This window comes from Ranitomeya variabilis, chromosome 3 (genome assembly GCF_051348905.1).
Source record: "Ranitomeya variabilis isolate aRanVar5 chromosome 3, aRanVar5.hap1, whole genome shotgun sequence".
NCBI lineage: Eukaryota > Metazoa > Chordata > Amphibia > Anura > Dendrobatidae > Ranitomeya > Ranitomeya variabilis.
The window spans coordinates 5,232,563-5,259,565 of NC_135234.1; the positions used below are offsets into that span (position 1 = coordinate 5,232,563).

At 47.6% G+C, this 27,003-nt stretch overlaps 3 protein-coding genes across 3 annotated transcripts in view; 2 read left to right on the forward strand and 1 right to left on the reverse strand.

Moving 5' to 3' along the window:
• Positions 1-7,123, forward strand: part of LOC143814894 (uncharacterized) — a 179,068-nt gene extending 171,945 nt beyond the window's left edge. Inside the window, exon 8 of the mRNA XM_077293562.1 lies at positions 5,340-7,123. Within this exon, the coding sequence (XP_077149677.1) occupies positions 5,340-7,012 (1,673 nt within the window). The 3' untranslated portion in view covers positions 7,013-7,123. The remainder of the gene's footprint in view (positions 1-5,339) is intronic.
• The window catches only part of LOC143814893 (uncharacterized), a 748,367-nt gene that overhangs the window by 508,949 nt on the left and 212,415 nt on the right, over positions 1-27,003 (reverse strand). The window lies entirely within an intron of this gene.
• Positions 9,597-27,003, forward strand: part of LOC143816847 (uncharacterized) — a 46,812-nt gene continuing 29,405 nt past the window's right edge. Inside the window, exon 1 of the mRNA XM_077297745.1 lies at positions 9,597-9,662. Coding sequence (XP_077153860.1) covers positions 9,597-9,662 — 66 coding nt within the window. The remainder of the gene's footprint in view (positions 9,663-27,003) is intronic.

Below are 27,003 nucleotides of genomic sequence, written 5' to 3' on the forward strand. Positions count from 1 at the left end.
AGGTATGATGTCATAGGCATCACTGAAACTTGGCGGGATGATACACATGGTTGGAATACAAACCTTGAAGGCTACAGCTTATTTATTAGAAACAGGATTAACAAGAAGGGAGGAGGAGTTGCATTGTGTGTTAGGAAAACGTAACATCTCCACAGCTTCAGAGACTGGTAGCTCTGTATAAAATGTTTGGGTAAAAATTCAAGGAGAGAAGAATAGAAAGGGCACTATTGTAGGTGTTTACTGTAGGCCACCTGGACAGATTGAAGATATGGATGAACTCTTTTTATATCAGATGTCTCTGTTCTCAAAAAAGTACGACATAGTGATCATGAGAGATTTTAACTATCCACATATTTGTTGGGAATCTCTCTCAGGCAAAAGTACTGACTCCAGAAAATTCTCATCTTCTCTTGTTGACAACATGCTATCTCATGCTATCCTTATTGAATAAATTGACAAGTATTGACAAGGCTATAGTTAGGTGGATTCATAACTGGCTCAGTGATCATACTCAAAGAGTGGAAATAAATGGTTGCACATCCAATTGGAAGACTGTTTCAAGTGGAGTACCACAAGGCTCTGTCCTGGCCCCAGTGTTGTTCAACATTTGTATCAATGATCTAGATAAGGGAACTAAAAGTAAAGTATTTAAAGTGAAGATGATGCAAAGCTAGAAGGGATAGTTAACACTAGAGAAGACAAAGGATTTAGGGTATGTGCACACGTCCGGATTTCTTGCAGAAATTTCCTGAAGAAAACCAGAAATTTTCTGCAAGAAATCCGCATTTTTTTTTTGCGTTTTTTTTCCGTTTTTTTTTTCGCGGTTTTTTTTTATCATTCTGCAAGCGTAATTAGCTTGCAGAATGCTAAAGTTTTCCAAGCGATCTGTAGCATCGTTTGGAAAACTGACTGACAGGTTGGTCACACTTGTCAAACATAGTGTTTGACAAGTGTGACCAACTTTTTACTATAGATGCAGCCTATGCAGCATCTATAGTAAAAGATAGAATGTTTAAAAATAATAAAAAAAATTAAAAAAATGCTTATACTCACCTGCAGACCTCAGCGGCGTCCGTTCCGTATAGATGGTGTGTGCGCGCAGGACCTTCCATGACGTCGCGGTCACGTGAGCGGTCACATGACCGGTCTCGACCAATCACAGGACCGTGACGTCATCGCAGGTCCTTCACCGCACACCAGCTACAGGAACTGAAGCGGCAGCATGCACCTGAGAGGCGGGAAGACATCGAAGGTGAGTATATCACTATTTTTTATTTTAATTCTTTTTTTTTACCACTTATATGGTGCCCAGTCCGTGGAGGAGAGTCTCCCCGCAATTCCGCATTTTTAATGAACATGTTGCTTTTTTTTCCGCGATGCGATTTTTTCGCGGAAAAAATCACAACATTTGCACAAAAAATGCGGAATACACTGTAAATAATAGGAGGCATAGGTTAGCGGTTTTTTCGCGTTTTTATCACGTTTTTATAGCGAAAAAACGCGAAAAAAATGCGAAAAATCCTGAACGTGTGCACATGGCCTTAGAAGGATCTAGATAAGCTGGGACAATGGGTAGCGACTAATAGAATGGAATTTAACAGGGAGAAAGGCAAGATTCTACATCTGGTCAAGAAAAACAAAAATTACATCTATAGAATGGGAGGAACAGAACTAAGCAACAGCACGTGTGAAAAAAGACTTGGGTGAACTAATAGATCACAGCCTGCACATAGTCTAGATCATGTGAAGTAACTATCCCCCTCTACTCCTCCTTGGTCAGGCCTCATCCGGAACAATGTGTTCAGTTCTTGGCGTCACATTTTAAAAAAGACATTGAAAAACTGGAGCAAGGTCAGAGAAGAGCTACCAGAATGGTAAGCGGACTGGAAAGTATGCCCTACAAGGAAAGGTTAAAGGATCTGGGAATGTTTAACTTGGGGAAAAAAGAAGGCCGAGAGGAGACTTAGCTGTCTACAAAAAATCTGAAGGGCTGTCACTGTGTAGAAGGATCATCATTATTCTCATTTGCACATGAAGTCCAAGAAGCAGTAGAATGAAATTGAAAGGGAGAAGATACAGATTAGATACTAGAAAAAACTTTGACAGTGAGGATGATCAATGAGTGGGACAGGCGGCCACAAGAGGTGGTGAGTTCTCCTCCAATGGAAGTCTTCACACAGAGGCTGGACAGACATCTGTCAGATGTTTTAGTGAATCTTGCATTGAGCAGGGGGTTGAACATTTAGGTCCCTTCCATCTCTAACATTCTATAATCCTATCAGATATGTACGAGACACAGATTTTCATTGTCATAACGAAGGGTAGGGCATGATGCATTAACTCACATCACTGAGTGGCCACTAGAATTCCTCCAATTGAATAACGGTCTGATAGATGGTAGGACCAGGTCATATTTAGTCTCTATGTACAGGTAAAATCATGATAAAAGTATGATGTTAATATCTAGAGTCTGATCTTTAGAGGTAAGATGAGGATCTCCTAAGTTCCTGAAGAGCTGAAAACATCCCACAAACAGCCTCACATGAGGTCATCAAGGGGAAGTGTGTGGACGTAACTTAGGAGGTAATAAAAAGCAGATCCTTGGTCTGGATCATTGTCAGCACCTAGGAAGATGTAGTTTGCTGTGGAGGTTCTGTCCAATTCTCAATCAAAGTGCTTGCCTTCACTAATCTCTGAGCCATTTCTGTGACTAAGTTTAGTAAGTTTCTTCTGTTATCCCTTTTATTTTATGTAATTGTATATATTGTATTGTTGTATTGCCATTTTGTATATTTATTATAAATACTGTCTATCTTTCTGAATTAAAGGGAACCTGTCACCCTGTTTTTTCCGTATGAGATAAAAATACCGTTAAATAGGACCTGAGCTGTGCGTTACAATAGTGTATTTTGTGTACCCTGATTCCCCACCTATGCTACCTTACCAAAGTCGCCGTTTTCGCCTGTCAATCAGGCTGGTCTGGTCAAATGGGTGTGGTGACATCGCTGTTTCTTCCCCCAGATCTTGCTTATTTTTCCGTTGGTGGCGTAGTGGTTTGCGCATGCCCAACTGCCGAATCCACTGCGCAGGTGAAGAAAAAGAGCGGTATCTGCGCTATTCCGCTGGTTATCGTGGGGGCGGCCATCTTCCTGAGGCCGCGCGTGCGCAGATGGAGCGCTCTGCTGCCTGGGGCTTCAGGAAAATGGCCGCGGGATGCCGCGCGTGCGCAGATGGAGATCACGGCGGCCATTTTCCTGAAGCCGAGTTTGCATCTCTGCTTCAGGAAAATGGCCGCCGCGATCTCCATCTGCGCATGCGCCGCATCCCGCAGCCATATTCCTGAAGCCCCGGGCAGCAGAGCGCTCCATCTGCGCACGCGCGGCCTCAGGAAGATGGCCGCCCCCACCGATCACCAGGGGAATAGCGCAGATCGCGCTCTTTTTCCTCATCTGTGCAGTGGATTCGGCAGTTGGGCATGCGGAAACCACTACGCCACCAACGGAAAGATAAGCAAGATCTGGGGGAAGAAACAGCGATGTCACCACGCCCATTTGACCAGCCTGATTGACAGGCGAAAACGGCGACTTTGGTAACGTATTTCGGCAGCATAGGTGGGGAATCAGGGTACACAAAATACACTATTGTAATGCACAGCTCAGGCCCTATTTAACGGTATTTTTATCTCATACGGAAAAAACGGAGTGACAGGTTCCCTTTAAATATAACATTTTATAGCTCTGTTCCTTTTGCTCTGTAACCTGCACCCCAAAGCCATACTATATATGTAACAGGTGTCCAATCGACCTGCATAAACAATTGGTGGTGGCAGTGAGTAGTTTCTATGTTATTGTGGAGTTGGAAGTGACCATATGGGGGTATACTGTATATATATTTCATGCGTTACCTAATGACTGGCCTAGTAGTGGAAGGAGCCATGGTCTTGTCCATGAATCAATGGTCAATTGCATATTATCCCGACGATTCGAGTGAGCAAAGTTGCATTCCCTTGATGAAGTTATAACAGCTGGTGGATCTGTGCGACGCCCCAGACTGTATCTTTGACACAACGCCTAGTGACAGAAGCAAACATTTCAGGCGCAGATCCCCGACACACCTGTGGGAAAACATTTCTCTGGACCTGGACACAGTATGACAGACTTAAAAGTCTTAATACTAAAAGGTAATTTTAAGGACCACAGGGAAAGAAAAATTTGGGAATACAAACTAATGAATATGTTTAATTCGTTGACACTAGGACTCAATGTAACACCTGGATTTATGAGTCTCTACATGGATACAATTCACACTTGCACCAGACAGACTCCAGATAACTAAGAACATTATTCCCACTGCCTCTCCATTTGTAAGAAAATGCCTAATTTGATTACCTTGGCTTATCTATGGACTCATCACACTTCCCACCCCCTAACAAATGTCCTGCTGTAGTATTCCTTAAATGTTGTGCTTGTTTCTTATTAATCTATTTGTAATCTGCCTGAAGAAGGAGCCACTGTGCTCTGAAAGCTGCAAACATATTATTTTCTGGTTAGCCAATAAAGGTATCACTCCTAGAATACTTCTGTCATCATTGGGCAGAAAAGTATTCACATTGCTGGATGAGTAGACATTTTTAGGCTGGGGTTCCACTAGTGAATCACATCCGTATCGAGAACATTGGATACAATAAGCTAATGACAATCGGTTCCTGTTCTGCTGTGAGCGGGAGTCGAGTGTCTACTCCGATCCTCTTGCACAGAGAGGATCGCAGCACAGCTATGGAGGAGATGGAGAAATTAATTTGTCTGTCTCCTCTGTTGCCGATGTCGGTGGGAATCGCGCTTCATTCAGGGGTTATCCGAGTGCATTCTGGTGTTTCACATGCACCCATGGGTGCATGTGATCCGAATCTCATGCAATCCGATTTGCATGCTGTGCTTCTTTACACATGCTAAAGCGACATGAGAAAATAATCGCAGATATGAGCTGCAACATAGAGAAACTTTGGGGCGAGTGCAGTTCGTTTTTTTTATCAAATTGCACTTGTCCGATTGCATCGCCAGTGGGAATGAGCCCTTATTTGTATTATTTTCTCCTATATAACAATATATGGCTTTTTCTTCCATATTTGTGAGGCAGAATGAACAAGCAGTTAGAAAACACATTCTATTGGTTCATGCTATGGGGCTTTTTATTAGATCGTGAATTGCTATTATTTTGTGAATTCCATTTTTTTTACATAAGTTGCCATTTTTATGGATAGTTTAAGTACAATTTTTCAAAAATCTAACATTTAAGGATTTTTTTTATTCAAAAATAATTATTGGTTTTATTCTTGGCAGATGACTGTACCAGGAGTTCAGACGCACAGCTGACATCTTCAATTTTTAAATCGGATGATCTTGAGATCCCACAGGATTCAAGTGAAGTGAATGCCATTACTCCAGATATACCATCATCCCTTCACAGAAAAAATCAATCATCTGATCCTTTGAAACAGGTCCTGTCTTCTGATTCATTACCGACTACTAAGGAAAATCATAGTCACAAAATCAGCATTAAAAAACAAATTGCTCCTAAAGTAAAGAGGTCATTTTCACGTTCAGAATACGGAAATAGTTTTCCAATTGAAAAATCTTTTCTTAAACATCAAAAAATTCACACAGCGGATAATAGATTTTCTTGTTCTAAATGTGGGAAATGTTTTAACCAAAAATCAAATCTTGTTAGTCACCAGAGAACTCACACAGGGGAGAAGCCATTTTCATGTTCAGAATGTAGGAAATGTTTTACAGAGAAATCAAGTCTTATCAGACATCAGAGAAGTCATACAGGGGAGAAGCCTTTTTCATGTTCGGAATGTGGTAAATGTTTTGTACATAAATCAACTCTTGTTACACATCAGAGAACTCACAAGGGGGAGAAGCCATTTTCATGTTCTGTATGTGGAAAATGCTTTGTGAAGAAATCCTCTCTTCTCAGTCACCAAAGGAGTCACACAGGGGAGAAACCTTTTTCCTGTTCAGAATGTGGGAAATATTTTAGACGGAAATGTAATCTTGTTATACATCAAATAACTCACAGAGGGGAGAAGCCTTTTTCATGTTCAGAATGTGGGAAATGTTTCAACCAGAAAGCGAATCTTGATAGCCATCAGAGAATCCACAGAGGGGTGAAGCCTTTTTCATGTTCAGAATGTGGAAAATGTTTTAACTGGAAATCGCATCTTGATAGCCACCAGAGAACCCACACAGGGGAGAAGCCTTTTTCTTGTTCAGAATGTGGGAAATGTTTTAACCAGAAAGCGCTTCTCGATATCCACCACAGAACCCACACAGGGGAGAATCTTTTTTCATGTTCAGAATGTGGGAAAGGTTTTAACTGGAAATCACGTCTTGATATCCACCAGAAAATTCACACAGGGGAGAAGCCTTTTTCTTGTTCAGAATGTGGGAAATGTTTTAACTGGAAATCGCTTCTTGATAGCCATCAGAGAACCCACACAGGGGAGAAGCCTTTTTCATGTTCAAAATGTGACAAAAGTTTTAACCGGAAAGCGCATCTTGAAGGCCACCAGAGAACACACACCGGGGATAAGCCTTTTTCATGTGCAGAATGTGGGAAATGTTTTAATCGTAAAGCGCATCTTGATAGACACCAAAGAACCCACACAGGGGAGAAGCCATTCTCATGTACGGAATGTGGGAAATGCTTTAACCAGAAATCAGATATTATTAAGCATCAAAGAATTCATACAGGGGAAAAGCCTTTTTCCTGTTCGGAATGTGGAAAATGTTTTAACCGGAAAGCGCATCTTGATAGACACCAGAGAATCCACACAGTGGAGAAGCCATTCTCCTGTTCAGAATGTGAGAAATGTTTTAACCAGAAATCAGAATTTGTTAAGCACCAGAAAACTCACAAAGGGGAGAAACCTTTTTCATGTTCAGAATGTGGGAAATGTTTTGTGAAGAAATCATCTCTTCTTGGTCACCAAAGAATTCACACAGGCTAGAAGGCTTTTTGATGTTCTTAATGTGGGAAATGTTTTATTTGGAAATCAACTCTTATGCCAGGGTCACACTCGCGAGTTCAATGCGAGAAACTTGCGCGAGTCTCTCGCATCAAGTCCCGGCACTGCCGCCGGCACTTGGGACCAGAGCGTGCAGCTGCATAGAAATGCATACAGCCGCACACTCCAGTCCCTAGTGCCAGCGGCAGTGCCAGGTATTGATGCGAGAGACTCACGCAATTTTCTCGCATTGAACTCGTAAGTGTGACCCCAGCCTTAAAGGGAACCTGTCATCAGCAAAAAGGCTGGCTATTAACCTGCAGATAGCTGCTAAATCTGCAGGTTAATTGCGTTACTAACTTGACTGGCGCCTGCATGTAGTCGAACGCTGAAGGGAGAAAATGTGTTTCATTCTCCTCGGCGGCATTCGCTTTTAGTCAAGGGGGTGGATGGCAACTGTAACCGCACTTCCACCCCTGATGGACACTGGGGCATGGTTACAGCTGCTGCATTGTATACTCAGAATGGTGCTGAGGAAAATAAAGTCAGAAGTGTATGGCTACATGCAGGTGCCAGGCAGGTTATTAATGAGGCTTAAGAAAGGGGGAGGTCCCCCGAAACGTCACCGCAGGTGTTTCCATCATTGTCTGTCAGTGTCTCTGCTTTCCTTCTCAAATTTATAGAAGTGCAAGTCTCCACAGTAATCACTCACACCCAGGATCACATGGACGGTAGAGAGGCAGTGCTGTGTGTACCGACTCCACAGCCCTGGTTATACTTATTTCATGCAATAAAATGCATTTAATTATTTAAAAATAATACAATGTGATTTTCTAGATTTTTTTAAGATTCTTTCTCTCACTGTTGAAGCGTTCTTACGATAAAAATAACAGACCACTCCATTCTATGTAGGTGGAAAAACTCGCAAAATTGGCAGTGTATCAAATACTTATTTTCCACATTGTATATACTGGATTAAATATTTTTGGATAAATTATGAAATAAACCAACTTCTTGTATCTTTTTTGTTTTGTATGGTGGGAGCAACTGCTATGCAGCTGTTATAGGCGTGGGACATTAGTATTAAAGGGAACCTGTCACCCCCAAAATCTAAGATGAACTAAGCCCACCGGCATCAGGGGCTTATCTGCAGCATTCTGTAATGCATTCTGTAATGCTGTAGATAAGCCCCCAATGTAACCTGAAAGATGAGAAAAAAAGGTTAGATTATACTCACCCAGAGGCGTTCCCGCTGCGGTCCGGGTCCGATGGGAGTCACGGTCCGGTCCGGGGCCTCCCATCTTCATAGGATGACGTCCTCTTCTTGTATTCATGCTGCGGCTCCGGCGCAGGCGTACTGATCTGTCCTGTTGAAGGCTGAGCAAAGTACTGCGGTGCGCAGGACCTAAGCCTCTCTGACCTTTCCTGGTGCCTGCGCACTGCAGTACTTTGCTCTGCCCTCAACAGGGCAGACAAAGTACGCCTGCGCCGGAGCTGTGGCGTGAAGACAAGAAGAGGACGTCATCGTAAGAAGATGGGAGGCCCCGGACCGCGACGCCCATCAAACCCGAAACGAACTGGGACCGCCCCTGGGTGAGTATAATCTAACCTCTTTTTCTCATCTTTCAGGATACATCGGGGGCTTATCTACAGCATTCCAGAATGCATTACACATTGCTGGAGATAAGCCCTTGATGCCGGTGGGCTTAGCTCACCTTTGATTTTGGAGGTGACAGGTTCCCTTTAAATAAACCACTTTTTCAATTTTGGATTAGTAACACCTGAAGATGAAGTCCACATCTACAGGCTAATAGTGATTTTGGTGGTGGCTGCTTCCCTTTAAGAAACATCAGTGACGCCACACAGGGAAGATTCCTTTTTATGTTTAGAATGTTACAATTTTCGGTTAAAACATTTCTATCTTCTTAAAGAGGTTGTCCACTACTAGGACAACCCTTTGTCATTCCTCATGTTTGGCCTCATTAAAATAAAAACACTCATACTAAGCTCCCGTGCCAGCAACATTCCAGCGGTGTCTGGACTCACGTTCCGGGGGCTCAGGTGAGGTTGTTACATCTCACGAGCCCTGTGCTCAGAGCCGGCTTCACTGTCACGGCCTTTGTACATATTGAACATCAACATGAAGCCAGGGCTGTGGCTGCTCTCTGACTTCCTTGTGATGTTCGATTTGCCTGAAGGTGGGGAAGTGACGCCAGGGCGGATTGGGCGTAGGGCTCACATTATGTTACAACCTCACAAGCCCCGGAATCTCTAATGCCAACACCTCTGGAACGGCGTCAATATGGGAGGTTTGTATAAGTGCTTTTATTTTAACAGGATCAAACATGAGGTATGAGAAAGGAATATTCTTGAGCAAAACCTTTTTCAGTCAGTCTCTTGTTGATTTGAGACTGGGATATACAGTATGTTCACGTTCCAACAAAACAATGACCCAAAACATACTACTAAAGCAACACTCCAGGGGTTTAAGTGGAAACATGTAAATGTTTTGTTGTGGTCTAGTCAAAGCCCAGACCTTGATTCAATTGAGAATCTGTGGTCAGAGTTGAAGATTGCTGTGCACCAGATGAAACCATCTAACTTGGAGGAGCTGGAACAGGTTTGCCTTGAGGAATGGACAAAAATACCAGTGGTAAGATCCAAAGCAACTTGCCCCAAAAAGAGGCTCCACAAACTACTGACTTTACTGGTGTGAATAGTTATGCACATGGAAGTTTTAAGTTATTTTGTCCTATCTGTTGTTTGCTTCATGATAAAAAGATTACCAAATGTTCATAGCTGTGGGCATGGTCTTTACATGAACTGATGCAAACCCTCAAAAAAAAATAAACCGTGAAATTCCAGGTTGTGAGTTAGCAAAACACGAAAAATGACAAGGGGGTGAATCATTTTGCAAGCCACTGTAAGTGTGGGGCTGGGGGAGAGAGAAGTTCTCTCGGTGATCAGGAAGGACACTGTTTTGTTCTCCTCGGTCTCAGGAAGTTATCACCAGTCTATACACACTCACTTATTAGCAAGATTTGTTCTTGCTGAAAGTGTGTCTTATAGGCTAAAAAAATATGGTAAGTTCTAGAATAATTTCCCTTTCTCATTTAATTATACGACTGTCTGTTATATAATTTTGTACAATTTGTCAATCACATATATAGTTTCTCCCCGTCTGAGTCTGTTTTTGATGGTCAACAAAATACGATTTTCCCGTAATTAATTTTTCATAGTAGTAATAATGAATTTTCTCTGTGTGGGATTTTTGACGCTTAAAAAAGTCGTCCACTACTTGAAAAACCCCATATTTCGCACCATCTATCTTCCCCTAATGTTGGACAATTTTCCTGTTCCTGATGCCGAAAATCATCCCCACAGAATGATGCTGCCACCATCATGTTTTACTGTGGGGATGGTATTCTTTGGGTGATGAGCTGTGTTGGTATGGTGCCAGACATAGCATTTACCTAGGTGGGCAAAAACTTAAATGTTGGTCTCTTTTCTTGATTCATTTGGGGAGTCTTCTACATGTCTTTTGGCAAATTCAAAATAAACCTTACAATTTTTGAGTGTAAGTAAAGGCTTTTTTGTGCCCACTCTTCCATGAAGGCCATCTTTGTGGTGTGTATGGCTTATTATGGTCGCATGGACAGACAGTTCAGTCTCTGCTTGGGAACCCTGTAGCTCCTTCAGGGTTACATTTGGTCTGTGTCCTGCCTCTTTTATTAATGCCCTCCTTGCCCAGGCTGAGCGTTTTGGCTGTGACCCTCTCTTGGCAGGTTTGTTGTGGTACTATGTTCTTTTCGCTTTGATGATAATGAATTTGATGGTGTTCCGGGGGATCATCAGAGATTTGGGAAATTTTTCTCAACAACTTTGTCCGTGACTTATTTGGAGATCTCCTTGGTCTTTATGGTGTTGATTGGTTAATGGTGCCTCTTGCTTAGGCTGCCGTCACACTAGCAGTATTTTGGTTTTGGCTACAAATACTGATGTAAAATACTGACCAAATACTGCTAGTGTGACGGCAGCCTTAATGGTATTTCAACCTGTGTGGCCTTTCAGAAAAGGTGTGTATATACTGACAGACCATGCGACACTTAGATTGCACACAGGTAGACTTCCTTTCACTAAGCACATGACTTATGAATGTAAATGATTGCACAATAAATTTTTAGGGGTAGGGTTTTCATAACAAAAGGGGTGATTACATATGCACATAACAATCTTTAGTTATTTGATCCCATAAATTTAATTTATGCCTATATTTTTCTTATTTCACTTCACCATCTTTTAGGCTATGTGCACACGTTCAGGATTTTTCGCGGTTTTTCACTATAAAAACGCAATAAAACCCGCGAAAAAAAATGCTTACATTAAGCATCCTATTATTAGAATGCAATCCGCAATTTTTGTGAACATGTTGCGATTTTCACTGCGGCGGAATCACATTCCGGAAAAAAACACATGTTCATTCCTTGTGTGGAATCTCGGGGATTCCGCACACCTAGGAATGCATTGATCTGCTTACTTCCCGCATGTGGCTATGCACACCATGTGGGAAGTAAGCGGGTCATGTGCGGTTGGAACCCAGGGTGGAGGAGAGAAGACTCTCCTCCAGGCCCTGGGAACCATATACTTGTTAAAAAAAAAAAGAATTAAAATAAAAAATCACGACATTCTCACCTTCCGGCGTCCCTCGCGACGTTCCCGCTCCTCGCGATGCTCCCGTTCCCAATAACGCATTGTGAAAATGACCTGTGATGACGTAGCGGTCTTGCGAGACCGTACGTCATCTGGGGTCACTACCGCAATGCATTATTGGGACCGGAGCATCGCAAAGAGCGGGAAAATGCTATCATTCTGCAACCTAATTACGCTTGTAAAACACTAGTGTTTAGCGGGAAAACGCATGCCAATTCCGCATGCGATATACCCGCGGCAGGAGTTGCGGAATTGCCACAGAAATTTCGGCAGCAATTCTGCAACGTGTGCACTTAGCCTTACTATTCACTGCTGATGCATCACTCAAATCTGATTACAATTTTTTTTAAACACAGGTTGTAATGTAACAAAATAGGTAAAAAGCCAGGGGGTGAATACTTCTGCAAGCCACTGTATCTGACTAGCGGGGAGCAGGAGAGGAAGGTACCAGGACCTACACAGAAGCTCCACGTCCTGAGTGATATTCCACCCGATTAGTTCAAGTACCTTGCACATCATGCCAGACTGTTTTATATATTTCTCAAGGTTAAGTGATGAAATGAGCCATTTCACAATGATTTTCACCTCCTGAATTCAAATCTGACAATGAAACTTTTTAGTTGGTTCTTCTTTCTATGATGTCAAAGAGTTTTCCTTTTACTGCTACATGTAATTAATGCATAAAAGTTTCAGTACTTTGAAATATTATTATTTTTGCAAATATAAAGATGCAGAATATTTTGTTATGCCAATTTTCTGATATTTACAAGAAATTTAGCAACAATTCAAATAACTAAAACGTGTCAAAACATTCTTGTGACTTATAAACAGTTACAGATATTGCACTACAAAATGTGCTCCTCATTCAGTGACGAGTCTTTTTTGCTTGTCTCTTGTACTCCTGCATCGGATGATTTCTTACAGCTGTCTAACAGTAATCTGCAAGCATTGATGGATTCCATTTACCTTGATATCTTTCTCCATAGCTGCAATATCTTGCCGAAATCTCGCGCTGTGCTCGTCGCTCGCTGCTCTGCAGTTTCGTGGAAAAAGGTTACAAAGGTTGAAAAAAGGCCTAGGTCCATCAAGTTCAACATTTCTCCACCAAGGATACATTTATTGGCACTAAATGATTTATAACATCCAATGTTCTGTGTACTGAGGAAATCATCCAGCCCTTATAGTTGTTCTAGTGTTTACCTTTTGTGGTGGGGCGCTCCACAGTCTGTTTGCTGGAATGGCCAATCTTCCACCTGTAATAAGTGCCCCCTTCTCCTTAGTATCGTCGCCGTCATGCCCTCCAGAGACCCCCCCCCCCCGAGCACTCCGGAGCGGAGCGGGCGGCTCCATGTATTGCTGTGCGGCTGCACGCTCCGCTCCGCAGTGCCGGTGCCAGAGCTTGGTTTTAACCTGCGAGACTCGGCCGTATCTCACTGTGTGTGATCCCGGCCTTAAGAGGAATCCCACCCAATCTCACATGACAGACAGCCTGCAGTGTCTCCGCATTAGGTAATCCTGACAAAGGAACAACATGTCTCCTGAGTCAGCCACCGACCACAGCATTGTCCCCCGATCTGTGTAATACTACACGGAGACGCTCCTGGGAGAATCCAAATCAAGAGGGAGAATTACCGATCACCAAGAAATCACAAGAAATCTCCCCATGTGATCAGGGAAATATCATTCAGAACGTTGTGAGATCCTGTTTGTGCATTGGAGAATCCGAAGGGAGGACGAGATTTCCGAATAATCCTTAGACGGTAAAAACGTCGTCCACCACTCATGATATGTATCAAATTGTAAGACCCTCTAAGGGCAAAGTCAGAAAACCATTTACCCCTAAAGCAGTGATGGGCAACCTTTTGAGCTCGGTGTGTCAAAATTCGCCAAAAAACCGAGCATAACTTGGGTGGTGTGTCACCTTGATAAAAAACCATAATTTTGCGACATGTATAGTTTAAATAACAAATATGTATAATTAGAATTAACTTACCTGCTTAGTGACTTCTTTGTTCATCTGTCAGTTGGTTTCTTTTGTTGGTCTTGCTATTATTTAACTTGTGTGGGGTGCCGTGAACTAAGATAAGTGAGGGGGAGGGGGAATTCTTCCAGTGATGGCGAACCTGTGGCACTCCAGCTGTTGCAAAACTACAATTCCCATCATGTCTTCACAGCCAAAGCCTTTGCTTTGAATGGCCAGCCATGATGGGAATTGTAGTTTTGCAACAGCTGGACTGCCACAGGTTCGCCATCACTGATGCCTCCCTCTCACTTATCTCAGTAATGGCCAATGACACCCCACAGTTCACTGGATGATGGTTGCTGTAGTAGTCACAGGGCCTCCAGACAGCAATCACAGGGCCTGAGTCCAGACAGCAATCACAGGGCCTGAGTCCAGACAGCAATCACAGGGCCTGAGTCCAGACAGCAATCACAGGGCCTGAGTCCAGACAGCAATCACAGGGCCTGAGTCCAGACAGCAATCACAGGGCCTGAGTCCAGACAGCAATCACAGGGCCTGAGTCCAGACAGCAATCACAGGGCCTGAGTCCAGACAGCTATCACAGGGCCTGAGTCCAGACAGCAATCACAGGGCCTGAGTCCAGACAGCTATCACAGGGCCTGAGTCCAGACAGCAATCACAGGGCCTGAGTCCAGACAGCAATCACAGGGCCTGAGTCCAGACAGCAATCACAGGGCCTGAGTCCAGACAGCAATCACAGGGCCTGAGTCCAGACAGCAATCACAGGGCCTGAGTCCAGACAGCAATCACAGGGCCTGAGTCCAGACAGCTATCACAGGGCCTGAGTCCAGACAGCAATCACAGGGCCTGAGTCCAGACAGCAATCACAGGGCCTGAGTCCAGACAGCTATCACAGGGCCTCCAGACAGCTATCACAGGGCCTGAGTCCAGACAGCTATCACAGGGCCTGAGTCCAGACAGCAATCACAGGGCCTGAGTCCAGACAGCTATCACAGGGCCTGAGTCCAGACAGCAATCACAGGGCCTGAGTCCAGACAGCAATCACAGGGCCTGAGTCCAGACAGCAATCACAGGGCCTGAGTCCAGACAGCAATCACAGGGCCTGAGTCCAGACAGCAATCACAGGGCCTGAGTCCAGACAGCAATCACAGGGCCTGAGTCCAGACAGCTATCACAGGGCCTGAGTCCAGACAGCAATCACAGGGCCTGAGTCCAGACAGCAATCACAGGGCCTGAGTCCAGACAGCTATCACAGGGCCTCCAGACAGCTATCACAGGGCCTGAGTCCAGACAGCTATCACAGGGCCTGAGTCCAGACAGCAATCACAGGGCCTGAGTCCAGACAGCAATCACAGGGCCTGAGTCCAGACAGCTATCACAGGGCCTGAGTCCAGACAGCTATCACAGGGCCTGAGTCCAGACAGCAATCACAGGGCCTGAGTCCAGACAGCTATCACAGGGCCTGAGTCCAGACAGCTATCACAGGGCCTGAGTCCAGACAGCTATCACAGGGCCTGAGTCCAGACAGCAATCACAGGGCCTGAGTCCAGACAGCAATCACAGGGCCTGAGTCCAGACAGCAATCACAGGGCCTGAGTCCAGACAGCAATCACAGGGCCTGAGTCCAGACAGCAATCACAGGGCCTGAGTCCAGACAGCAATCACAGGGCCTGAGTCCAGACAGCTATCACAGGGCCTGAGTCCAGACAGCTATCACAGGGCCTGAGTCCAGACAGCTATCACAGGGCCTGAGTCCAGACAGCTATCACAGGGCCTGAGTCCAGACAGCTATCACAGGGCCTGAGTCCAGACAGCTATCACAGGGCCTGAGTCCAGACAGCTATCACAGGGCCTGAGTCCAGACAGCTATCACAGGGCCTGAGTCCAGACAGCTATCACAGGGCCTGAGTCCAGACAGCTATCACAGGGCCTGAGTCCAGACAGCTATCACAGGGCCTGAGTCCAGACAGCTATCACAGGGCCTGAGTCCAGACAGCTATCACAGGGCCTGAGTCCAGACAGCTATCACAGGGCCTGAGTCCAGACAGCTATCACAGGGCCTGAGTCCAGACAGCTATCACAGGGCCTGAGTCCAGACAGCAATCACAGGGCCTGAGTCCAGACAGCTATCACAGGGCCTGAGTCCAGACAGCAATCACAGGGCCTGAGTCCAGACAGCAATCACAGGGCCTGAGTCCAGACAGCAATCACAGGGCCTGAGTCCAGACAGCTATCACAGGGCCTGAGTCCAGACAGCTATCACAGGGCCTGAGTCCAGACAGCTATCACAGGGCCTGAGTCCAGACAGCTATCACAGGGCCTGAGTCCAGACAGCAATCACAGGGCCTGAGTCCAGACAGCTATCACAGGGCCTGAGTCCAGACAGCTATCACAGGGCCTGAGTCCAGACAGCAATCACAGGGCCTGAGTCCAGACAGCTATCACAGGGCCTGAGTCCAGACAGCTATCACAGGGCCTGAGTCCAGACAGCTATCACAGGGCCTGAGTCCAGACAGCTATCACAGGGCCTGAGTCCAGACAGCAATCACAGGGCCTGAGTCCAGACAGCAATCACAGGGCCTGAGTCCAGACAGCTATCACAGGGCCTGAGTCCAGACAGCTATCACAGGGCCTGAGTCCAGACAGCTATCACAGGGCCTGAGTCCAGACAGCAATCACAGGGCCTGAGTCCAGACAGCTATCACAGGGCCTGAGTCCAGACAGCAATCACAGGGCCTGAGTCCAGACAGCAATCACAGGGCCTGAGTCCAGACAGCAATCACAGGGCCTGAGTCCAGACAGCTATCACAGGGCCTGAGTCCAGACAGCAATCACAGGGCCTGAGTCCAGACAGCAATCACAGGGCCTCCAGACAGCTATCACAGGGCCTGAGTCCAGACAGCTATCACAGGGCCTGAGTCCAGACAGCTATCACAGGGCCTGAGTCCAGACAGCAATCACAGGGCCTGAGTCCAGACAGCTATCACAGGGCCTGAGTCCAGACAGCTATCACAGGGCCTGAGTCCAGACAGCTATCACAGGGCCTGAGTCCAGACAGCAATCACAGGGCCTGAGTCCAGACAGCAATCACAGGGCCTGAGTCCAGACAGCAATCACAGGGCCTCCAGACAGCTATCACAGGGCCTCCAGACAGCTATCACAGGGCCTGAGTCCAGACAGCAATCACAGGGCCTGAGTCCAGACAGCAATCACAGGGCCTGAGTCCAGACAGCAATCACAGGGCCTCCAGACAGCTATCACAGGGCCTGAGTCCAGACAGCTATCACAGGGCCTGAGTCCAGACAGCAATCACAGGGCCTGAGTCCAGACAGCAATCACAGGGCCTGAGTCCAGACAGCTATCACAGGGCCTGAGTCCAGACAGCTATCACAGGGCCTGAGTCCAGACAGCAATCACAGGGCCTGAGTCCAGACAGCAATCACAGGGCCTGAGTCCAGACAGCTATCACAGGGCCTGAGTCCAGACAGCTATCACAGGGCCTGAGTCCAGACAGCAATCACAGGGCCTGAGTCCAGACAGCAATCACAGGGCCTGAGTCCAGACAGCAATCACAGGGCCTGAGTCCAGACAGCAATCACAGGGCCTGAGTCCAGACAGCTATCACAGGGCCTGAGTCCAGACAGCTATCACAGGGCCTGATGTTATGACCCCAATGGCGAGGGTCTCAGAGGTACGTGGAAGTCTGCAGAATACAAAAATCCAGCTCATAGGGCAGTGGTAACTGGGTTGACCATATATCTACTCCTAACGCCAACACTAGAAGTAGCCGGGGATCATTCCTACGTTGATTCTAGATGACACGCTCCAGCCGGAGAATCTAGCTACCCCTAGTAGAGGAAAACAAAAGACCTTTCTTGCCTCCAGAGAAGGGGACCCCAAAGCTGGATAGAAGCCCCCCACAAATAATAACGGTGAGGTAAGAGGAAATGACAAACACAGAAATGAACCAGGTTTAGCACAGAGAGGCCCGCTTACTGATAGCAGAATAAAGAAAGGTAACTTATATGGTCAACAAAAACCCTATCAAAATCCACACTGGAAATTCAAGAACCCCCGAACCGTCTAACGGTCCGGGGGGAGAACACCAGCCCCCTAGAGCTTCCAGCAAAGGTCAGGATATATATTTGGAACAAGCTGGACAAAAATACAAAACCAAAACAAATAGCAAAAAGCAAAAGGCAGACTTAGCTGATATAACTGGAACCAGGATCAGTAGACAAGAGCACAGCAGACTAGCTCTGATAACTACGTTGCCAGGCATTGAACTGAAGGTCTAGGGAGCTTATATAGCAACACCCCTAACTAACGACCCAGGTGCGGATAAAAGGAATGACAGAAAAACCAGAGTCAAAAAACTAGTAACCACTAGAGGGAGCAAAAAGCAAATTCACAACAGTACCCCCCCCTTAGTGAGGGGTCACCGAACCCTCACCACGACCACCAGGGCGATCAGGATGAGCGGCATGAAAGGCACGAACTAAATCGGCCGCATGAACATCAGAGGCGACCACCCAGGAATTATCCTCCTGACCATAGCCCTTCCACTTGACCAGGTACTGAAGCCTCCGCCTGGAGAGGCGAGAATCCAAGATCTTCTCCACCACGTACTCCAACTCGCCCTCAACCAACACCGGAGCAGGAGGCTCAGCAGAAGGAACTACAGGCACAATGTACCGCCGCAACAAGGACCTATGAAATACATTGTGAATAGCAAACGACACAGGAAGATCCAGACGAAAAGATACAGGATTAAGGATTTCCAATATCTTGTAAGGCCCAATAAAACGAGGTTTAAATTTGGGAGAGGAGACCTTCATAGGAACAAAGCGGGAAGAAAGCCATACCAAATCCCCAACGCGTAGTCGGGGACCCACACCGCGGCGGCGGTTGGCAAAGCGCTGAGCCCTCTCCTGTGACAACTTCAAGTTGTCCACCACATGATTCCAGATCCGCTGCAACCTATCTACCACAGAATCCACCCCAGGACAGTCAGAAGGCTCCACATGACCCGAAGAAAAGCGAGGATGGAAACCAGAGTTGCAGAAAAAAGGCGAAACCAAGGTGGCGGAACTAGCCCGATTATTAAGGGCAAACTCAGCCAACGGCAAGAATGTCACCCAATCGTCCTGATCAGCAGAGACAAAACACCTCAAATAAGCCTCCAAAGTCTGATTGGTTCGCTCCGTCTGTCCATTAGTCTGAGGATGGAAAGCAGACGAAAACGACAAATCAATGCCCATCCTACTACAAAAGGATCGCCAGAACCTAGAAACGAACTGGGATCCTCTGTCTGACACAATATTCTCAGGGATGCCGTGCAAACGAACCACGTTCTGGAAAAACACAGGAACCAGATCGGAAGAGGAAGGCAGCTTAGGCAAAGGAACCAAATGGACCATCTTGGAGAAGCGATCACATATCACCCAGATAACGGACATGCCCTGAGATAGCGGAAGATCAGAAATGAAATCCATGGAGATATGTGTCCAAGGTCTCTTCGGGACAGGCAAGGGCAAGAGCAAACCGCTGGCACGAGAACAGCAAGGCTTAGCTCGAGCACAAGTCCCACAGGACTGCACAAATGACCGCACATCCCTTGACAAGGAAGGCCACCAAAAGGACCTGGCCACCAGATCTCTGGTGCCAAAAATTCCCGGGTGACCTGCCAACACCGAGGAATGAACCTCGGAAATGACTCGGCTGGTCCATTTATCCGGGACAAACAGTCTGTCAGGTGGACAAGACTCAGGCCTATCAGCCTGAAATCTCTGCAACACACGTCGCAGATCCGGAGAAATAGCTGACAAGATAACTCCATCTTTAAGAATACCAACAGGATCAGCGACTCCAGGAGCATCAGGCACAAAGCTCCTAGAAAGAGCATCGGCCTTCACATTCTTTGAACCTGGTAAATACGAGACAACAAAATCAAAGCGGGAGAAAAACAATGACCAGCGGGCCTGTCTCGGATTAAGGCGTTTAGCAGACTCGAGATACATCAGATTTTTGTGATCAGTCAAGACCACCACACGATGCTTAGCACCCTCGAGCCAATGACGCCACTCACTCCTCAAATGCCCATTTCATGGCCAACAACTCCCGATTGCCCACATCATAATTTTGCTCGGCAGGCGAAAACTTCCTGGAGAAAAAGGCACAAGGTTTCATAACAGAGCAACCAGGGCCTCTCTGCGACAAAACGGCCCCTGCTCCAATCTCTGAAGCATCCACCTCAACCTGAAAGGGAAGTGAGACATCGGGCTGGCACAAAACAGGCGCCGAAGTAAACCGGCGCTTCAACTCCTGGAAAGCCTCCACGGCAGCAGGAGCCCAGTTAGCTACATCGGAGCCCTTCTTGGTCATATCCGTCAACGGTTCCACAATGCTAGAAAAATTAGCGATAAAACGACGGTAGAAGTTAGCGAAACCCAAGAACTTCTGAAGACTCTTAACTGACGAGGGCTGAGTCCAATCAAGAATAGCTCGGACCTTGACTGGGTCCATCTCCACAGCAGAAGGGGAAAAAATGAACCCCAAAAAGGGAACCTTCTGTACACCAAAGAGACACTTTGAGCCCTTGACAAACAAAGAATTTTCACGCAAAATTTTAAAGACCAACCTGACCTGCTCCACATGCGAATCCCAATCATCAGAAAAAACCAAAATATCATCCAGATAAACAATCAAAAATTTATCCAGATACTTCCGGAAAATGTCATGCATAAAGGACTGAAAAACTGAAGGCGCATTGGAGAGCCCAAAAGGCATCACCAAGTACTCAAAATGACCTTCGGGCGTATTGAATGCGGTTTTCCATTCATCACCTTGCTTAATGCGCACAAGGTTGTACGCACCACGAAGGTCTATCTTGGTGAACCACTTGGCACCTTTAATCCGGGCAAACAAGTCAGACAACAGCGGTAAAGGATACTGAAATTTGACAGTGATCTTATTTAAAAGCCGATAAACAATACAAGGTCTCAAAGATCCGTCCTTTTTTGCCACAAAAAAAGAATCCCGCACCAAGGGGGGAAGAAGACGGACGAATATGTCCTTTCTCCAGAGACTCCTTGATATATGAACGCATAGCGGTATGTTCAGGTACCGACAGATTAAACAGTCTTCCCTTAGGAAATTTACTGCCTGGGATCAAATCTATAGCACAGTCACAGTCCCTATGAGGAGGCAGTGCACTGGACTCAGACTCACTGAAGACATCCTGATAATCAGACAAATACTCCGGAACTTCCGAAGGCGTAGAAGAAGCAATAGACACAGGCAGGGAATCCCCATGAATACCACGACAGCCCCAACTTGAGACTGACATAGCCTTCCAGTCCAGGACTGGATTATGGGTCTGTAACCATGGCAGCCCTAAAACAACCAAATCATGCATTTTATGTAAAACCAGGAAACGTATCACCTCGCGGTGTTCAGGAGTCATGCACATGATAACCTGTGTCCAATACTGCGGTTTATTTGCTGCCAATGGCGTAGCATCAATACCCCTAAGAGGAATAGGATTTTCTAATGGTTCAAGAGTAAAACCACAGTGCTTAGCAAATGACAGATCCATAAGACTCAGGGCAGCACCTGAATCTACAAACGCCATGACAGGATAAGATGACAGTGAGCAAATCAAAGTTACAGACAGAATAAACTTAGGATGCAAATTACCAACGGTGACAGGACTAACAACCTTAGCTATACGTTTAGAGCATGCTGAGATAATATGTGTAGAATCACCACAGTAGTAGCACAAGCCATTCCGGCGTCTATGAATTTTCCTCTCATTTCTAGTCAGGATTCTATCACATTGCATCAAATCAGGTGTCCGTTCAGACAACACCATGAGGGAATTTGCGGTTTTTCTATCACATTGCATCACATCAGGTGTCTGTTCAGACAACACCATGAGGGAATTTGCGGTTTTGCGCTCCCGCAACCGCCGGTCAATTTGAATAGCCAGTGCCATAGTATCATTGAGACCTGTGGGAATGGGAAAACCCACCATAACATTCTTAATGGCTTCAGATAGGCCATTTCTAAAATTAGCGGCCAGTGCACACTCGTTCCAATGTGTCAGCACGGACCATTTCCGAAATTTTTGGCAATACACTTCAGCCTCGTCCTGCCCCTGAGACATAGCCAGCAAGGCCTTTTCTGCCTGAATCTCAAGATTGGGTTCCTCATAAAGTAAACCGAGCGCCAGAAAAAACGCATCAATATCAGCCAATGCCGGATCTCCTGGCGCCAGCGAAAAAGCCCAATCCTGAGGGTCACCCCGTAAGAACGAAATAACAATTTTTACTTGCTGAGCAGAGTCTCCAGATGAACAGGGTCTCAGGGACAAAAACAATTTACAATTATTCACAAAATTCCTAAACTTAAACCTGTCTCCGGAAAACAGTTCAGGAATCGGTATTTTAGGTTCTGACCTAGGATTTCTGATAACATAGTCTTGTATGCCCTGCACACGAGTAGCCAGCTGGTCCACACTTGTAATCAAGGTCTGGACATTCATGTCTGCAGCAAGCATAGCCACTCTGAGGTAAAGGGGAAGAAGAAAGAAAAAACAAAAAAAAAACCTCAGAATCTTCTTTCTTATAATCCCTCTTCTGCAACGCATTAAACATTTAATACTGGCCTGGCAAACTGTTATGACCCCAATGGCGAGGGTCTCAGAGGTACGTGGAAGTCTGCAGAATACAAAAATCCAGCTCATAGGGCAGTGGTAACTGGGTTGACCATATATCTACTCCTAACGCCAACACTAGAAGTAGCCGGGGATCATTCCTACGTTGATTCTAGATGACACGCTCCAGCCGGAGAATCTAGCTACCCCTAGTAGAGGAAAACAAAAGACCTTTCTTGCCTCCAGAGAAGGGGACCCCAAAGCTGGATAGAAGCCCCCCACAAATAATAACGGTGAGGTAAGAGGAAATGACAAACACAGAAATGAACCAGGTTTAGCACAGAGAGGCCCGCTTACTGATAGCAGAATAAAGAAAGGTAACTTATATGGTCAACAAAAACCCTATCAAAATCCACACTGGAAATTCAAGAACCCCCGAACCGTCTAACGGTCCGGGGGGAGAACACCAGCCCCCTAGAGCTTCCAGCAAAGGTCAGGATATATATTTGGAACAAGCTGGACAAAAATACAAAACCAAAACAAATAGCAAAAAGCAAAAGGCAGACTTAGCTGATATAACTGGAACCAGGATCAGTAGACAAGAGCACAGCAGACTAGCTCTGATAACTACGTTGCCAGGCATTGAACTGAAGGTCTAGGGAGCTTATATAGCAACACCCCTAACTAACGACCCAGGTGCGGATAAAAGGAATGACAGAAAAACCAGAGTCAAAAAACTAGTAACCACTAGAGGGAGCAAAAAGCAAATTCACAACAGCCTGAGTCCAGACAGCAATCACAGGGCCTGAGTCCAGACAGCTATCACAGGGCCTGAGTCCAGACAGCAATCACAGGGCCTGAGTCCAGACAGCTATCACAGGGCCTGAGTCCAGACAGCAATCACAGGGCCTGAGTCCAGACAGCTATCACAGGGCCTGAGTCCAGACAGCTATCACAGGGCCTGAGTCCAGACAGCAATCACAGGGCCTGAGTCCAGACAGCAATCACAGGGCCTGAGTCCAGACAGCTATCACAGGGCCTGAGTCCAGACAGCTATCACAGGGCCTGAGTCCAGACAGCAATCACAGGGCCTGAGTCCAGACAGCAATCACAGGGCCTGAGTCCAGACAGCAATCACAGGGCCTGAGTCCAGACAGCAATCACAGGGCCTGAGTCCAGACAGCTATCACAGGGCCTGAGTCCAGACAGCAATCACAGGGCCTGAGTCCAGACAGCTATCACAGGGCCTGAGTCCAGACAGCTATCACAGGGCCTGAGTCCAGACAGCTATCACAGGGCCTGAGTCCAGACAGCTATCACAGGGCCTGAGTCCAGACAGCTATCACAGGGCCTGAGTCCAGACAGCTGTCACAGGGCCTGAGTCCAGACAGCTATCACAGGGCCTGAGTCCAGACAGCTATCACAGGGCCTGAGTCCAGACAGCTATCACAGGGCCTGAGTCCAGACAGCTGTCACAGGGCCTGAGTCCAGACAGCTATCACAGGGCCTGAGTCCAGACAGCTGTCACAGGGCCTGAGTCCAGACAGCAATCACAGGGCCTGAGTCCAGACAGCTGTCACAGGGCCTGAGTCCAGACAGCTATCACAGGGCCTGAGTCCAGACAGCAATCACAGGGCCTGAGTCCAGACAGCTATCACAGGGCCTGAGTCCAGACAGCAATCACAGGGCCTGAGTCCAGACAGCAATCACAGGGCCTGAGTCCAGACAGCAATCACAGGGCCTGAGTCCAGACAGCAATCACAGGGCCTGAGTCCAGACAGCAATCACAGGGCCTGAGTCCAGACAGCAATCACAGGGCCTGAGTCCAGACAGCAATCACAGGGCCTGAGTCCAGACAGCAATCACAGGGCCTGAGTCCAGACAGCAATCACAGGGCCTCCAGACAGCTATCACAGGGCCTGAGTCCAGACAGCAATCACAGGGCCTCCAGACAGCAATCACAGGGCCTGAGTCCAGACAGCTATCACAGGGCCTGAGTCCAGACAGCAATCACAGGGCCTGAGTCCAGACAGCTATCACAGGGCCTGAGTCCAGACAGCAATCACAGGGCCTGAGTCCAGACAGCTATCACAGGGCCTGAGTCCAGACAGCAATCACAGGGCCTGAGTCCAGACAGCTATCACAGGGCCTGAGTCCAGACAGCAATCACAGGGCCTGAGTCCAGACAGCAATCACAGGGCCTGAGTCCAGACAGCTATCACAGGGCCTGAGTCCAGACAGCAATCACAGGGCCTGAGTCCAGACAGCAATCACAGGGCCTGAGTCCAGACAGCAATCACAGGGCCTGAGTCCAGACAGCTATCACAGGGCCTGAGTCCAGACAGCAATCACAGGGCCTGAGTCCAGACAGCAATCACAGGGCCTGAGTCCAGACAGCAATCACAGGGCCTGAGTCCAGACAGCTATCACAGGGCCTGAGTCCAGACAGCTATCACAGGGCCTGAGTCCAGACAGCAATCACAGGGCCTGAGTCCAGACAGCAATCACAGGGCCTGAGTCCAGACAGCAATCACAGGGCCTGAGTCCAGACAGCAATCACAGGGCCTGAGTCCAGACAGCTATCACAGGGCCTGAGTCCAGACAGCAATCACAGGGCCTGAGTCCAGACAGCTATCACAGGGCCTGAGTCCAGACAGCTATCACAGGGCCTGAGTCCAGACAGCTATCACAGGGCCTGAGTCCAGACAGCTATCACAGGGCCTGAGTCCAGACAGCTATCACAGGGCCTGAGTCCAGACAGCTGTCACAGGGCCTGAGTCCAGACAGCTATCACAGGGCCTGAGTCCAGACAGCTGTCACAGGGCCTGAGTCCAGACAGCTATCACAGGGCCTGAGTCCAGACAGCTGTCACAGGGCCTGAGTCCAGACAGCTATCACAGGGCCTGAGTCCAGACAGCTGTCACAGGGCCTGAGTCCAGACAGCAATCACAGGGCCTGAGTCCAGACAGCAGTCACAGGGCCTGAGTCCAGACAGCTATCACAGGGCCTGAGTCCAGACAGCAATCACAGGGCCTGAGTCCAGACAGCTATCACAGGGCCTGAGTCCAGACAGCAATCACAGGGCCTGAGTCCAGACAGCAATCACAGGGCCTGAGTCCAGACAGCAATCACAGGGCCTCCAGACAGCTATCACAGGGCCTGAGTCCAGACAGCAATCACAGGGCCTCCAGACAGCAATCACAGGGCCTGAGTCCAGACAGCAATCACAGGGCCTGAGTCCAGACAGCTATCACAGGGCCTGAGTCCAGACAGCTATCACAGGGCCTGAGTCCAGACAGCAATCACAGGGCCTGAGTCCAGACAGCTATCACAGGGCCTGAGTCCAGACAGCAATCACAGGGCCTGAGTAGACAGCAATCACAGGGCCTGAGTCCAGACAGCAATCACAGGGCCTGAGTCCAGACAGCAATCACAGGGCCTGAGTCCAGACAGCAATCACAGGGCCTGAGTCCAGACAGCAATCACAGGGCCTGAGTCCAGACAGCAATCACAGGGCCTGAGTCCAGACAGCAATCACAGGGCCTGAGTCCAGACAGCAATCACAGGGCCTCCAGACAGCTATCACAGGGCCTGAGTCCAGACAGCAATCACAGGGCCTCCAGACAGCAATCACAGGGCCTGAGTCCAGACAGCTATCACAGGGCCTGAGTCCAGACAGCTATCACAGGGCCTGAGTCCAGACAGCTATCACAGGGCCTGAGTCCAGACAGCAATCACAGGGCCTGAGTCCAGACAGCTATCACAGGGCCTGAGTCCAGACAGCAATCACAGGGCCTGAGTCCAGACAGCTATCACAGGGCCTGAGTCCAGACAGCAATCACAGGGCCTGAGTCCAGACAGCTATCACAGGGCCTGAGTCCAGACAGCTATCACAGGGCCTGAGTCCAGACAGCAATCACAGGGCCTGAGTCCAGACAGCAATCACAGGGCCTGAGTCCAGACAGCAATCACAGGGCCTGAGTCCAGACAGCAATCACAGGGCCTCCAGACAGCTATCACAGGGCCTGAGTCCAGACAGCTATCACAGGGCCTGAGTCCAGACAGCAATCACAGGGCCTGAGTCCAGACAGCTATCACAGGGCCTGAGTCCAGACAGCAATCACAGGGCCTGAGTCCAGACAGCTATCACAGGGCCTGAGTCCAGACAGCTGTCACAGGGCCTGAGTCCAGACAGCTATCACAGGGCCTGAGTCCAGACAGCAATCACAGGGCCTGAGTCCAGACAGCAATCACAGGGCCTGAGTCCAGACAGCAATCACAGGGCCTGAGTCCAGACAGCAATCACAGGGCCTGAGTCCAGACAGCAATCACAGGGCCTGAGTCCAGACAGCTATCACAGGGCCTGAGTCCAGACAGCAATCACAGGGCCTGAGTCCAGACAGCAATCACAGGGCCTGAGTCCAGACAGCAATCACAGGGCCTGAGTCCAGACAGCAATCACAGGGCCTCCAGACAGCTATCACAGGGCCTGAGTCCAGACAGCAATCACAGGGCCTCCAGACAGCAATCACAGGGCCTGAGTCCAGACAGCTATCACAGGGCCTGAGTCCAGACAGCTATCACAGGGCCTGAGTCCAGACAGCTATCACAGGGCCTGAGTCCAGACAGCAATCACAGGGCCTG